The sequence below is a fragment of the Amblyraja radiata genome, chromosome 15, assembly GCF_010909765.2.
Source record: "Amblyraja radiata isolate CabotCenter1 chromosome 15, sAmbRad1.1.pri, whole genome shotgun sequence".
Taxonomy (NCBI): Eukaryota; Metazoa; Chordata; class Chondrichthyes; order Rajiformes; family Rajidae; genus Amblyraja; species Amblyraja radiata.
This window is the reverse complement of record NC_045970.1, coordinates 43,201,110-43,218,077: the sequence shown is the minus strand read 5'-3', so window position 1 is coordinate 43,218,077 and position 16,968 is coordinate 43,201,110. Positions and strand designations below refer to the sequence as shown.

Below are 16,968 nucleotides of genomic sequence, written 5' to 3'. Positions count from 1 at the left end.
GCTTGGGTAGTTTAAACCCCAGCAGTATGAACATTGACTTCCCTAACTTCAGATAGCCCTTACTTTCTCTCTCCATCCCCTTCCCCTTCCCAGTTCTCCCACTAGTCTTACAGTCTGCGACTACATTCTATCTTTGTCACGCCCCCTCCCCTGACATCAGTCTGAAGAAGGGTCTCGACCCGAAACATCACCCATTCCTTTTCTCCAGACTAACTCACCTGCTGAGTTACTCCAGCATTTTGTGTTTACCTTCAGTTTGAATATTGATATATCTAACTTCAAGTATCCCCCTCCCCCTTGTCTGACTAGTTTCACTGTCCTCCTGGTTAATTTTACTGGTTTGTATGCCTCGTTGTCAACGTCCCCTCATCCAACAATGACCCATTCTACATTTTCGCTGTTCAACGTCTGCTTTGATCTGTCGTTTTCACACCTTACCCTTTCAAACCTCCAGTTTCCCTCTCCCCTAACTCTCTAAAGAATGGTCTCGACCCGAAATGTCGTCACCCATTCCATCTCCCCGGGGATGGTGCCTGTCCCGCACAGACAGTCGTTCCAGCGTTTCTGTGTCTATCTTCGGGGTAAACCAGCATCTGCAGTTCCTTCCTGCACACTTCCAACTTAAACATTGGGCGGGTTAATGTCCCGACTGACACGCCTTGCGATCAATCAAACAAAACGTAACACGGGCAATGTTGCAGTTGGCCAATGGTAGCGGCACTGGGTCTGCGGCAGCCGGGAGAAGTCGTTGACGGGAGGTTGGGGAGCGGCGGCGGCGGCGGATCAGAGTGGATTTGGCAGCGAAGAGAGTGTCGGAGATAAAGCGTGTGTGAAGGTGAAGGAGGAGGGAGCTCGGTGTTCGGCAGCACAGCACAGCTTCCGCGACGAGAGCCGTCGGCGACGCGGCTTGGGAACGCCATGGTGTCGTGGATCATCTCAAGGACGGTGGTGTAAGTGGAAATGGCGGGGCCTGGGTCGCCGGGAGGCCTGCGGGCCTGCGGGCCTCGCTCGGTGCGAGAGAGGGGGAGGAAGGGCCTTAGTGGCTCCAGGATGAGTGGGTTTTGCATCTCCACCCAAAGGGCTCAGCATGTAATGAATCATCAGCTGACATCAATCGGCAACGTTTAACCCTCCACCCGTCCTGGGAAGTGGGGACCAAACCTTGTCCTTCCCACAAATAGACAACTTTAATCCCAACACAAAGTGCTGGAGGAACTCAGCGGGCAAGGGAAATGGGCAGGCGACGTTTTGGGTCTGGGCGCTTCTTCAAATATCACCTTCTTGTGCTAATACACTTGCAATGAAAAGCCATCTGTCCCAGAAGGTTATATATCTTCAGTGACAGCTCTTTGCCCTTTTTTTTTTGTAAAGACCAGCTCGTCCTTATAAGTCAGTGTATACGCCAGAGGACTGGTTTATGCCAAACCAGTTGGTGTCTGACTAAAAGGGGAAAGAAAAATACCATAATTATTGTTCACGCTGAAACTATTTAACCATGTACAAAGCCAGGTGACTTTTAAGGCAGCCACACCTCAAAAGAGTTTCTTACTGATCTTAAATGAGCCATTTAACCATCATTTTCCGTTTTAAAGAGCAATGAGTCAATTGTGGCAATTGCGCTGGGATTTTTTCAGTTCAGTGTAAATAATTACCTGACAAGAGTACCAAGTGAGGTGACAATATCAGGGCAGTTTGGAAAACCAACAAACTGCAGATGTTGGAAAATTGGAATGAAAACAAATACCGGCGAAAGTGAGCAGGTCAGCAACTATGGAGAGGGAAAGATTGTTAAGTTTTCAGGCCCATGACCTCTCAACAGAGTTATTTATGTTTCAAGAGCGTTACGAATGTTTCAGCACTGAATTGTTTACCAAATTTAGCAATTAATTTCGAAAGGCCGATTTATCACTTACGTTGGGATATTTTCAGTTCAGTGAGCCGACAATGGCTTGCCTTGGGTGGAATAGGGTTAACTTTTATAACTTCAACGATCCTTGCTGCATAGAGGGATCTATGACTCTGAGTGGCTCCGGACTACTTTTTTTCTCGTGAATCAATCGTGCAATGCTCTTCGTATGTTGCCGTCCTTTGTGTCTGGCGCAGTTGTAACAGGGGGCAGACCTTCACGATCCCAGCTTGGTTCTCGACCATTAAAGCGTTCTAAATAAATAACATCGAGTCTGCTGGTTATTATAGGTTAGATAAATTGAATTCTTATTTCAAATTGAGATATTTCTGGGGTCCACGTTTACAAGAGGGGATTTTTTTAAAACATTTCCTTAACATCCCACGTTGTTTAATAAGAAATTAAAGCATGATACGAAAAATGGCTCAGCTGAAGGAGATGCATAGGAAGGATGCCTGTAATTATTAATGATTTACGAGGCTTTGAAGAAATATTGAAATAATTGAGTCTGGAGATGGCACAGATATAGATTCCGTCTCATTTGTGAACGGGTGGGGTGGAAGCGCATAGTTTTATTATTGTCACGTGAGATACAGGGGAAATCTTTGTTTTGCGTAATATCCAGACAAATCATATTATATATTAGTGCATCAGATATGCTAGAGAGGGAAAACAGAGTGCAGAATATAGCATCACTGCCATAGAGAGCAAGATGGAAAAAGTGGACGGGTTACAACAAGGTAGATTGGAAGATCAGGAATTGGTCCTTGGCATATGAGTGGTCTAATCAAGAGTCAGTGAGGAAGAAGCTTTTCCTGAATCTGGCAGTTTGTCCTTTCAGTTTTTTTGTATCTTCTGATCGATGGGGAAGGAGAGAAAAGGGAATGACTGGGGTGTGAGTAGTCTGATTATGTCCACTGCTTGCCTGAGGGACCAGAAGCACAGATGAGGTTGATAGGGGAGGGGTCGGGAAGGCTGGTTTACATTGACAGTTCACTGCAATTTCTTGAGTTTTGCGCAGGGCAGTTGCAATACCAAGCTGTGATGCATCCTGTTGTTGTGGTGCATCTGTAGAAATAGGTGGGAGTGCAGGTGGACAACATTAGCTATCCTGCAATCATCTGGTATCTCACCCGTGGCTGATGAAGGTGCTCTAGCAAGTTCCTCCCTTAGCATCTTGAGATAGATCCTGTTTAGCTCAGGGGATTTATTCATCACTATGTATCTAGCACATTCTTCTTCCTGACATACTCAAGAATATCAGCGTATCCCTCCCTTAAATCTCTAGCCTCCATGTCATTCTCATTGTTGAATTTGAATTTAGGATCCCGCTCTTATCTCCTGGTTCCATGCATAGCTTGCACTTCTGCTCCATGAGGAGATAGAAACATAGAAACATAGAAAGTAGGTGCGAGAGTAGACCACCAGGTCCGTCGAGCCCGCACCGCCATTCGCTCATGGCTGAACACTAAACAGACACACTTACCCACAAACAGTAGACACAAGACACTACCCTCCCCTTTATACCGCTATCACCCCTCTCCACCCCAAGAACCTCGTGATCTCCTGGGGGAGGCAAAAAAACGGATAAAAACCCAGGTCCAATTCGGGAAAAAAATCCGGGAAATTCCTCTCCGACCCCAATCCAGGCGATCGACACTTGTCCAGGAGATCACTCAGGTCTTACTATACTAACCATACCTAGGTCCATATCCCTGCCCTCTCCCCGTAGCCCCTTATCCCCTTGGCAGCTAAAAAACCATCTATTTTAGTCTTAAATATATTTAACGTTTCTGCTTCCACTGCTCCCTGGGGCAGTGAATTCCATAAATTAACCACCCTCTGGGTGAAGAAGTTCTTCCTCATCTCAGTTTTAAAAGAGCCCCCCCTTATTCTGCAACTATGTCCCCTAGTTCTAGTTTCCCCGATCATTGGGAACATCCTCGGTGCATCCACCCGATCAAGGCCCCTCACGATCTTATATGTTTCAATGAGATCGCCTCTCATTCTTCTAAACTCCAAAGAGTAGAGTTCCAGCCTACTTAACCTTTCCTCATATGTCAATCCCCTCATTGCAGGAATTAATCTTGTAAACCTTCGCTGCACTGCCTCCAGGGCTAGTACATCCTTTCTTAAGTATGGACCCCAGAACTGTACACAGTATTCCAAATGTGGTCTCACTAATACTGTGTACAGCTGCAGCAAGACCTCCGTGTTTTTATACTCAATCCCCCTAGCAATAAAGGCCAAAACTCCATTGGCCTTCCTGATTGCTTGCTGCACCTGCATACTAACTTTTAGTGATTCATGTACTAATACCCCTAGATCCCTTTGCGTTGCATTACAACGCAGCTCCTCCTCATTTAGAAAATAACTTGCCCTATCATTTTTTTTCCCAAAGTGAATGACTTCACATTTATTAGTATTAAATTTCATCTGCCAAGTTGTTGCCCACTCACCTAGCTTATCTATATCCTTTTGCAGACTCTTCCTATCCTCCTCATCCCCTACTTTAACTCCCATTTTTGTATCGTCCGCAAATTTTGATATATTACACTTGGTTCCCTCCTCCAAATCATTTATATAAATTGTGAACAACTGGGGTCCCAGCACCGACCCTTGCGGAACCCCACTAGTTACCGGTTGCCATCCCGAGTATGAACCATTTATCCCCACTCTCTGCTTCCTATTTGTTAGCCAATCCTCTACCCATGCTAATATATTACCCCCAATCTTGTCACCTTGTCAAAAGCCTTTTGGAAGTCCAAGTATACCACATCCACCGGTTCCCCTTTATCCACCCGGGTTGTTACTTCCTCAAAGAATTCGAGCAGATTCGTTAAACAGGACTTCCCCTTCACAAAACCATGCTGGTTCTGTCCGATGAAGTCATGTTTATCCAAGTGCCCCGTAGCTTTAATAATTGTCTCTAACATTTTACCCACCACCGATGTTAGACTAACCGGTCTATAGTTACCCGCCTTCTGTTTACTTCCTTTTTTAAATATAGGTGTTACATTGGCCATTTTCCAATCCACTGGGACCGTTCCTGCCTCCAGGGAGTTTTGGAAAATTATCACCAATGCATCCACAATCCCCACCGCTATCTCCCTCAAGACCCTTGGATGTAATCCATCAGGCCCAGGGGATTTATCCTCCTTCAGTCTCATTAATTTCCCTAATACCACCTCCTTGGTGATCTTAATAGTATTTAGCTCCTCCATTCCTACCGCCCCCTGTTTATCCAGCGTTGGAATATTTTTTGTGTCTTCTATGGTGAAGACTGATACAAAATACTCGTTTAATGCCTTTGCCATTTCCATGTTCCCCACCAACAACTCTCCAGTCTCACCCTCCAATGGACCAACGTTCACCTTAGCCACCCTTTTTCTTTTTATATAGCTATAAAAACTCTTACTATTAGTTTTTATGTTGTTCGCTAAATTCCTTTCATAGTCTATTTTCCCCGTCTTAATTAATCTCTTAGTTATTTTTTGCTGACCTTTAAATGCTTCCCAATCCTCTACCCTCCCACTATCTCTGGCTACCTTATATGCCCTTGCCTTCAGCCGAATACTATCCTTTATAGTTTTACTGAGCCATGGCTGACTGTTCTTACCCTTACCCCTTTTTTTCTTCATAGGAATAAATTTTTCTTGAAGGTTATACAGTAGACCCTTAAACGTACACCACTGCTCATGTACCGTCTTATTCTTGAGTCTGCTTGAGATGTATTCATTCCTTAGCTATCCTCTTGCTTCTAATATACCTAAAAGGTATTAGGATGCACCTTAATTCTACTTGACAATGTAATTTTATGGCACCTCTTTGACTTTAATTTTGTTGCTGTATCCCCTGCAAACTTCAAGTGACTTAATATCAATTTCTATACCTAACATCTTTCTCCTTTTCCCTGATCGAACCTTCATTATCCTTTATTAACCTGTGTTCTTTTAAACTTGCCATTTTTGCCTCTTGTCTTTTAAAGAGCCGCCAATTAATAGATGCTTTTATCCCCCTTGCAGCTGCTCCCAATCAACCTCTCAAGGGTCCTGTCGTAAGCTATCAAAATTCTTCTTCCTCCAGTTTACAACTTTAACTTGGGAACAAATGTTATCCTTTTCCATGGCAACCTTGAAGCTGACTGAATTATGGTCTCTGTTTCCAAAGGGTTCGCCAAAGACACTTGCCCATCCTCATTCCTAAGGACATGGTCAGGTTCAGCCCTGTCCCTTGTCAGACCCCCCTACACACTCCTTCAGAAAACCTTTCTGAATGCAATCCTAAAACCCCGTTCTCACGGTGCGAGTCCACCCACGAGTGATCCCGAGTTAAAAACAAATCAAACTCGTGGTGATCACGTAGAGGGAACGTCGGAGCTCGTGGACGTAACTTAGCGACTCATAACGCTAACGGCAGGTACTCGGGAAACTTGTTAACTCGTGAAAAATTTTCAACATGTTGAAAGATTTCCACGAGTCAAATTTACTCTTGAAGGAGAAATGTAAAACTTTTAAACTCGTTGTAATACCATAGTAGTCTGTGAGTTTACCGTAGTGACTCGTTAGTTTACCATATTAACTCGTGGGTACTATCTGTATGTTTATGTTGTTTTTTGTGTTTATGTGTGGAAGCTGTCGGTTTTAATCAGCATTGTCTATGGCCCATCGTTAAAATGCATCAGTCTCTGTGATATTGGAGTAAATTCTCCTCAACTGCTTGGCGTTAACGGAAAGCTCCTGAAGCAGAAGGCGTCCTGATATGAATAATGACATGTTTCGCTTAACTAAACACAAGACCGGACGGCAAACACATATCAAAAGTTAAACTCTGCGCCCGGTTGGAGAGTGGGGATGGTGGAAGAGGAGACAGTTCACATACACCAACGTCAAATACAGTCCCGAGAATTCATGCAGCTACACAGTAGGGGGAAAAAAGTGGACAAAAAATATATTTCGCTCGGTAACCCGCCCCAGACCTGAATGCCAAAAAATACTGATAAATAAATGAACGTGATTTTAAATATCCAGCTGATATTTACACCGTGAAAGTTTTAACATTTAGGTCAAATAAGAAAATGGTGTAAGCTCCTAAGACGTGGGTAGGTTAATGGGCTTGGTTTAAATGTCAATGTGCGGGGATCGCTGGTCGGTGCGGATTCGGTGGGCCGAAGGGCCTGTTTCCGCGCTGTATCTGTAAAACTAAAAATTAAATAGAGAATATGAAGGACAGTGGGGAAATAAGCACAGAAATTTCAGTAGTGTGAAGAAGGATCTGGACCCGAAATGTGGGGGACAATAAATAGGAAGAGCGGCATGCTTTGTAACATTGTCAGCGCCGTAGGTGACTGCTATTTGTATACATTATGTATGCAAGCAAATCATTTCACCGTGCCTCGTCACATGTGACAATAATTTATTCCTAATCCTATTCCTACTCCTTTTCTCCAGAGATGCTGCCTGAGTTACTCCGGCTTTTTGTGTCTACCTTCGGTGTAAACCGGCCTCTGCAGTTCTTTCCCCACACAGTTTCCATACACGACCGGCTAGAGCGCAGGAGACATTTTGGGATGGGATGAAAGCGTTTGTCTTCCCAGGTAATGGGAAGCGCGGCTCATCCATCACTGGGTTTCCAGCCTTCCAGTATTCCCGACTTGAGATGTCATGGAGGTTAACGTAATTATACCTGATATATTCTTATTAAGTTCAAATCCCACCAGGGCGGCTATGGGATGTAAATTGTTATTGGTAATGGTGTCAACAAAGCTATGACCGATGACTGTAAAAACATCTGGTTTTCTCTTGCTTCTGAGTGGAGGAATCTGACATCCTTGCCCGGTGTGATATACGTGCAACTCCTGGTCGCCCGTAATGTGACCGACTCTGGAATGGGCGAGCAAGCCATTCGGTCAAGGACATTGGCCTTGTCAATAACAGCCAGATCCCGATGTATGAATAAATATTATTTTTTGCCAAACACAAAAATGTTGGAGGTCTTCAAGATTCCATCACCTGCCATCTCTTGCTTCGCAATGTCACTAAGTTAGGTGGTGCGGTGGCACAGTGGTAGAGTTGCTGCCCCACAGCACCAGAGCCCGGGTTCAATCCCAATTTATGACTTTGCTATCAGCCAGGCTTGTGCTGGAGCTGTCAGGCAATTTCAATAGCCTGGGGCAGCAGATTTGAGAGCTTTAACAAAATTTAAGACCGCAACATCCTGGTACAGTGCTGTGTTCCTGCAGCAGTTATCTTTAAAATCATGCCCCTGGACAACTCATGAAGATGTTTTATTTCCATGTTAAAGAAGTTATCCAGGTAGATGATTATACTCAAAAGAACACACAGTGCTGGAATAACTCAAGAGCATCTCTGGAGAACATGGATAGGTGACGTTTTGGGTCGACCCTTCTTCAGATATTATAATATTGTTCATACTATTATACAATCTTCAGGATTATACTATTGTTTTCTGGCCAATGCCATTTATCAGGGAGATATGATAAGGTTATTTGTCTGAGGGTAACAAAGAATTATAGATAATAATATTGACTAACGATCAACTGAATTTGGTCTTTGTTTACAAATTTAATAAATATAAAGGGCGCAGTGATGGTCACCTTATTAGATTACTAGGAGGGAGCCATTTCGGGATTTCCTGAGGCCATGAAAAGTGTCACCGGAACTAAAGTCACCCTGCCTTTTAATTACTCTTTAACGCTTGCAAATTGACCGCACGCCGGTTTCTTTTCGTTCATTCCCGCAAAACATCCCCTGCACAAACCTCTTCTCTGGCTTCCTCCCGCTGTGTGGCTGACTTCATCAGCCATGTGTCCTCTCCACGGGCCTCCTAGCCGTTCCACCTCCATAGCTTACTGCTTGAGAATCTTGCTTCAACGGGACCCATGGTCTGTTCGCTCGCTGGCTGACTGACGCTGATCGAGTTGATGCCAGGCTGCAGGATTGGCCTTGCCATCGGGTGCTGCCGGGTCTGGAGGTTGCAGGGACTTTGCCCATCGTGCATGGATGCCCATCCCTTGGAGAGATAGTCCCCATGTGATGATTTTGCCACATGTCGGTAGTCGTTGTTGGCTCAAGAGGAACTCGGGAGAGGAACTTGGTACATCGCAGAAATGAGAAGTAAACGGCAAACTTAGACATACACGTGGGAACTCGTTGAAACTCGTGAACATAAACTTGGAATCTCGTAGACAACCACCAGTTTGATTTTTTCTTTCACTCGGGATCACTCGTGGGTTGACTCGCACCGTTAGAAAGTTAAAATCCGCTACTGTGAAAACCCTATTGCTTTGATACCCTTTCACGATCTGCCTGCATATGTGTTTTAATTTCTGCTATTGGGAAGTCTATAGTATAACTATATAAGTGACTGCCCCCTTCTTATTCCTAGGCTCTACCCATATAGCCTAATTGGCAAATCTCTCAAGAATATCCTCCCTGTTTTGCTCTATCTGATCAGCAGTGCAATACTCCCACCTCTTTTGCATCCTTTCTTCCCCCCCCACCCATCCACCCTTTTTCAAACGTGCTCAATGGCAGTACATTCCACATTGTTACCACTATTTGGGTAAGTCAATTTCTTCCATATTCCCTCTGAGTTTTTTGGATTCTCTCCAACCACTCTAGCAAAACCATTTCTCTCTTTTCAGTAACCCAACCTCCTTTGTTTTCAAATTATGACATCGCTTTCCTGATGTTCTCTCCTATTTCTGGTATCAATCTTGTAAATATTAATTGTATGCTTCATTACCTCTGTCACATAATAAATAAGTTAATATCAGAATTGTCCTCTTAAATGTGGTGTGTAACTGAGTTTGGATATATTTCGCATAACTTCGCTACTTTTCAATTATTTCCCACTAGAAATAATCTGTAATGCATGATTGGTTGATTGTTTATCTTGTGGGGTTGCTAATCTATGGCATAACTACAAGCTGGTTTATTTTATGTCTTGGTTCTACTCTGATTTGTATAATAGAGAGACTCCCTTGCTCTCTCTAAAGTTATTATCTAAATAGCTCTACAGTTATCTAATTTTACTAACTCACATTTATGTATCACTTACCAAGTGTCACTTACCAATTATTTATCTTTTCCATACCTGCCAGTAATTGTTGTTTTCTTCCTCGGTATTGACTCTTCCCCTCCCTGCCCCATCATTCCTTATCATTCTACCTCAAAATTAGAAATTATGATGAAACGGTGGAAGATTAGTTCATACGCAACAAAGAATATGTGTGCAGTCTAGTGCACCAATTATTTTTAGCTACTGTTATATCTGAGTCTGTCGGACGCTGTCGATTTTTCTTTTATTGCTCCCATACTATAATTGTAATATAAATCTTGCATGTATGTTTGTCACGTGCTGTAATTGTACTTGGCCATCGCTGGAATACTGAGTGGTATATAGTGCAAAAATATTAAGTTCACATTTGTCGGCAACAAATCTGGCAAGGTCATTTGTAAAGGAATCACAAAATAACTATTGAATGTGTGACTGTACAGGAGGACAGAATTATGTGCAGTGGCTCTGGTTCACTTCGAGCCATGGTCTTATAGTGTGGAAACAGGCCTTTTTCTTAGCTTCGCAATAGGGACCTAAATTATATCTGTCTCCTCTGTGTCCATTGTATCCATCACTGCCTGATCACTTGGGAGTAAAAAACTATGGAAATTTGCAATGTAAGCTGAAATGTTGAGCCCCCTGATGAAAGGTCATCTATTTGAATTGTTAATTCTGTTCCAGTTTCCACAAATACTGCTGAGTCTGTTGAGTGTCCTCAGCATTTTCTAATTTGATTTTTTTTCTTTGTTATCTGTAAAGGTGAACAATGTGTCCAGTTACTCTCTTAACTCTTGATATCTGGTGCCTCTGTCCCTACACATTGTGTTGTGAAATTGGCAAGCATTGCCTGGGTGATGTCAAGCAGAAAATGCTTTGTAGATGAATGTACTTGCAGCTCAGAGTGTAGTAGCAAAATGAAGACTGAGATGAAGGGCGGTACATAAAAGACATTGAATTTGACTGAGACAGGCTACTGTGAAGTATAATGTTACTATTTTTACAAAGAGCATCTTGCATTAAAGATTAACAATTAATATGGTATATTACCTGTGCTTTTAACAACAGCCTGGGACATTTTCTGATGATACAGTGCACATTTTAATAAACTTGAATGCACTCTGATAGTGAAGCCATACATTTCCATCTTCTTTCAATCTTGATAACCCTGTCTGTACTCAGCTGGGTTGGATGCAGAGGGCTGATCTAACTGGACGTGTGCAGTCTGGAGTCGGGTCTTCAAAGCAACTGAGTCACAGGCAGAGGACTGCTGAGGCCCTGCTTCTGGAAAGATCTTTTCTGACCTTGAGAGTCAGAATGCATAGATGGAGACACATTGTGAAGATGTTTAAACGTGATTGATTTAAAGTATATAAATGTCTGAGGTTTATATATCAAACAGATTTTAATATTCTTTAATTTTATGAAATTTAAAGTGAGTTAAAAAGGTAATTCCAAAGCAATTATTTTACTTGAGTTCATTTATTGTTTAAAAGGTCTCAACTTTCCTTTTTGTAATCTGCAGGCAGTGACCCCATTAATGTGAATTGGATTTCCAGTCCTATGCTAGGTTTCTTAAGGGATTCTTAAGGGATTGGATAGGCTAGATGCAGGAAGATTGTTCCCGATGTTGGGGAAGTCCAGGACAAGGGGTCGCAGCTTAAGGATAGAGGGGAAATCCTTTAGAACCGAGATGAGAAAAAAAAAATTCACGCAGAGAGTGGTGAATCTCTGGAACTCTCTGCCACAGAAGGCAGTTGAGGCCAGTTCATTGGCTATATTTAAGAGGAAGTTAGATGTGGCCCTTGTGGCTAGAGGGATCAGGGGGTATGGAGAGAAGGCAGGTATGGAATACTAAGTTGGATGATCAGCCATGATCATATTGAATGGCGGTGCAGGCTTGAAGGGCCGAATAGCCTACTCCTGCACCTTGTTTCTATGTTTCTATGTTTGACCTTGTATTGAATTGGAGAAACAACATTTGTTGGTGCTAAACTGGAGAATCCCAGTAGATTTAGTTCCATCACTGTACTGCTTGCTGCGCAACAGTATTGGAATTAAAATTAAACTGCAGGATCCTGTGACTTTCTTGTGTGGGAGTACATGAGTGTCATTGGTACTCCTGGGATATTCTGGTGCAGAATGATTTAGACATGTTAGGTGCAATGATCAGAGCAAGGGAAATCTGCATTTGAGCAACAATTACTTAGAACTTGGCATTATCACGTGGAATATTTTATCAAGATCCAACATGATTATGAATTGAAGTTTTCATTTTTTTCTGTTTTATTTTGTTGGTGGCTGACACGTTTTTTAAACAACTTTTATTGAGGTAAAATGTTTTGGTCTTTGAATACAACTAAAGCAAAATAACTTGTGCGCAAGAAGATCATGTTACATTATTGAAAAAAATTCTGTAGATCTTTTTTATTTACAAAACAATACAGCAAATATTTTGCGTTGTATAGTGGGATGCAAACATTAACAATGTGGACAGAAGTATAGAAATTAACATCAGAATCAAGATTTGCTGACATTGATACTTTTCCTCTTGCGGTTACTAATGACACAAGTTGGAGAAGCAAAGTTATACTAGTTATCGACACATTGCCAATGACTTGGAAAAAAGGTCACTGCATCCTAACTTTTCCAGAAAGCTGGATTTGTTAAGCCCCTGTCCCACTTTCCCGAGTTACTCACGAATTCTCCCAATTTTTCCCCTTGATTCAAACTCGGAGAATGTCCATAGGAGTCCGTAGATATTTCGTAGCGGTCCGTAATACCAGCCGTAGGTACTCGGGGCATCAGGTAAGTCGGGACGTTTTTTCAGCATGTTGAAAACTGTCCACGAGTTAAAAAAAAAAAAAGAAGAAGAAAATAGCCCCGAGTACCTACAATATACAATATTTTATTCAATGTCATTTGAACCTCAGTGAGGCTCAAACAAAACTCTGTTTCTACAGCCATACAAACAAAACAATTCCTACAAGACACACAAACAATTCAATTCACACAAACATCCATCACAGTGAATCGCCTCCTCGCCTTTTCTCTCCCCTGTGCACTATTTTTCTCCCGATGTTGAAACCCCAGGCGGGCGATGGTGCGTCCCACAGCCATTAAGGCTGCGCCGGGCGATGTACGGCCCCGCTCCAGGTCTAAATGTCTCAAAGTTGGAGCCCCCGGCGGGAGTTGAATGTCCCGCAGCGATTAAAGCCGCGTCGGGTGATGTACGGCCCGGCTCCGTGTCGTTCCAACTCCGCGACACGGGCTGGAGAAGTTGCGTTGCGGGAGCTCCGAAAAGCGGTCTCCCACCCGGACCCGCGAGCTCCCGATATCACAGTCCACCGGACCTGCAGCGGAGCCTCCGAGCTACAGCTGGCATCTCCGAGTTTGAATCAAGGGGAAAACTTGGGAGAATTTGTGAGTAACTCGGGAAAGTGGGGAAGGGGCTTTACTGTAAATTTGTAGATGTTGGAATGAGCATCCATTCCATCAATGGAATTTTGCAACATCTTTTGTTCTTTTCAAACAAAATATTTGTATGATTGAGCTGTAATATGTGGAGGTTTAGAAAGTTGCTACTTCTATGGTTGATCATCAAGTTGCACAAGGCAATTCTTTTCCAAGTGCCTTTTTACCTGCTCCTCTAGTATTTTTGGTGGTATTCAGTTTCTTTGGTAAATTTTTTAATGGAATTGTTCAAAATGTATCGAATGACCTTTCACCCAGAAGTTACTGATTAATTGGTAGAGCCGCCTCAAAGACCTGGTATTTCCCATAATGATCAATTTACCCATACAATATGCTGCTTGTGCACGTGGGCCTGCAGCTGGCCAAAACTGATTTTTACGATAGATTTACAATTTTTTTTAGAAACCAATTGTATTTTGAAAATTCTGTGTTCCTTTTGTACCATTTTGGCTGATATCTGAAGTCTGTTCTTAAAATTTGTTTTCATGTTTTTAATTCGTGAGTTTTCTGAATAAAATTCATACATCTGTCTTGCATTTTGATACTTAATTGGCGATGAATGTGCTTTGAAGGGACACTGGAGGAAAGTTGTACTTTCTGCAACTCCTTTGGAAAAAACAAAAGCTGGAAACAGCTGTGAGGACTCTTTTGCATATGGCAAGCAGTGTTCTCCCCAAAGTGGAACTAAGTTAATTTACCCCCACCATCACTTCCATTACCACAGCAACAAGACATAGAAACTGTAATACAAAGCTTTGATTTTCTTATCAAACTATACAGTGTTCGAGTATGGGAATCTGCAGGGCAGATGACTAAAAGCTTGATCAAATGCTTCAGCGTTAAGGAGTTTAATGGTAGGAGAGACTTTTAACAAAGAGGCTCGGAGCTTGGGAACCTTGTAGTTGCAGATATAGCTGCCAGTCTTGGAGTTATTAAATGTAAGAGGCTCAAATCCCTTTGCGAATATGTGAAATTCCTGTGAAAACAGCAAAAATCATGTACCACCACCCTGCCACTTGCCTATCCCAGCAGGTACCCTTTGCTCTACTTATGGTAATTTGCAGATTCCACACTGGACTGGTTATTTGATTTGGAACTAGTAAAAATGGGGGACAATCAAGTCGCCCTTGAGTCTAAAGGACTGTCAATAGCAAAGAAATTTGGTGATATTTAACATGCCAAACTTGGATTGCAGATATTCTGAGAAGGGATGGACTGGTAGTGTTGAAGGAAATTATCAAGGTACAGAGGAGCAAGGTCACAGAGTTTGAAAGGAAGGGTAAAATTAACAACATTCAATAATTATTGAACCAGAAGCTGGTGCAGGTCTGCAAGCAAGAGGACAATGCATGAAATAGACTTTCTGTAAGCAGCAGGTTTCAATGGCATGTCTGCAGAGATAGGAAAAAAAAAGTAGCTGGTGGGGATGATGTGGATGAAGTCGGCAGCAAAAGAATAAAGACCTGTGAGCGCTGTTATTCAAATGGCAGCATACACTACCATATTTTGTTTTTATTAAAGAAAAAGGAAAAGCATCCAATAATAATTTTCTTTGTTGGGAATTGACAAAGGGAAATTTATTTAGTCAGACGGTGGTGAATCTGTGGAATTAATTGCCACGGAAAGGTGTGGAGGCCAAGTTAATGGATATTTTTAAGGCAGAGATAGATAGGTTCTTAATTAGTACAAGTGTCGGGGGTTATGGGGAGAATGCAGGAGAGTGGGGTTAAGAGGGAAAGACAGATCAGCCATGATTGAATGGCAGAGTAGACTTGATGGGTCGAATGGCCTAATTCTGCCCCTCTCACTTGTGACATTTTGGCAGTAGGAAAGGCATATGGGTCAGATCTAATCCTTGCTTCATTTTGAAATTATTGTATCGATTTCAGTATATGAACTGGGAACTAAATTTATTCTCATTCCCAGTACTTTTGGATAAAAATGTAGTGCGTGGAGTGACCTGTATCCTCCACTTTACTAACACAAAAATGAAGTTCAGACCATGGTAATTAATGAGGTTATTGTTTGTCATGAACTTAAAAGGCAATTAGCACAATTACAAAATGGTAAATCCAAGATACATATTAGATGTACAAATCAGATTTAAACATTAAAATTGCTCTATTAAAATAAGAATTTGTATTTCTCCTTTTTCAGTGGTTGATCCAACATTAGCTTCTGTTTCCTGCGTTATCTGAATTTTATCCAGGATTTAGAAGCAACGTTGTCTTTGCTGTTGTCAAGATAAGACAGAAAAGATGGGATGTAGGAAGGGGGGGGGAAAGGGATGAGGCTGAGAGGGAAAGATGAGACTATCTTGCTTTCATTAATTTTCTTAGGCTGTCAGTGAAGGGGGTTTTGTTTCGGCATCTTTTGTATTCTGATGTCCATGCCACAATAGTGCATATTTCTCACTGAATCTGTATGGATTCTTTGGGAAAAACTGATTTTAGAGCCTAGATTGTTTCCTAATTGAAGATCGTGATGCTTCTTATTACCAGTTGACTACTTTATGGATATTGGGCTGTGAATGTTATAACTTGCAATTGAGTTGAGTCCATGTAGTGAGGCAAACAAATTAAAAGTAATGTTTTTAGTTTCATGTAGAAAATGATTTACTGATGACAATAAAGCTTCTCTACCCCTGCTGTTAAAAAATCTTACTTTTGTGGCTATTGAAGAAAATAACTTAATTATTTTGTAGATATTTGGATTGAAATGTGTTTCATTTGCTCTTGTGCATTTAATCTATGTGCTTTTACATTTATTTTCTTTGCAATTTTTTCCATGAACCAGCAATAATGATTTTCAGACAAGCATTTTGACTGCTCACCAAACTGGAATCCATTAATCTTTAATTCTGTTTACATCTGGGAGCATTTTGAACTCTGCCCTGCTTTCATTTTGCATAGTTGTATTGCTTTTGGCTTCTTCCACATGGACAGTGCTCTCCATAATGTTTGTGACAAAGACCCATCATTTATTTGCCTCTGTACTCCACAATTTGAGATCTGTAATAGAAAAAATCACATGTGGTTAAAGTGCACATTGTCAGATTTTATTAAAGGCCACTTTTATACATTTTGGTTTCACCATGTAGAAATTGCAGCTGTGTTTATACATAGTTCCCCCCATTTCAGGGCACAATAATGTTTGGGACACATGGCTTCACAGGTGTTTGTAATTGCTCAGATGTGTTTAAATGCCTCCTTAATGCAGGTATAAGGTAGCTCTCAACACCAAGTCGTTCCTCCAGTCATTCCATCACCTTTGGACACATTTATTGATGTTTATCAACATGAGGACCAAAGTTGTGCCAATGAAAGTCAAAGAACCCATTATGAAGTGTATGAATACATCCTATCTGCTCAAGTTTGAACAAATGCCTCAAAACTCTTTGTCGGCAGTTCATTCAACAGCAAGGCAATGATCACAAAAATACTGCTAAAGCAACAAAGGAGTTTATCAAAGCTAAAAAATGGCCAATTCTTGAATGGCCAGGTCAATCA

At 41.9% G+C, this 16,968-nt stretch overlaps 1 protein-coding gene across 1 annotated transcript in view; it reads left to right on the top strand.

The window, feature by feature from the left end:
- The first annotated feature begins 696 nt into the window (after positions 1 to 696).
- The window catches only part of reep3 (receptor accessory protein 3), a 47,695-nt gene continuing 31,423 nt past the window's right edge, over positions 697 to 16,968 (top strand). The window contains exon 1 of the mRNA XM_033034271.1: positions 697 to 950. Within this exon, the coding sequence (XP_032890162.1) occupies positions 919 to 950 (32 nt within the window). The 5' untranslated portion in view covers positions 697 to 918. The remainder of the gene's footprint in view (positions 951 to 16,968) is intronic.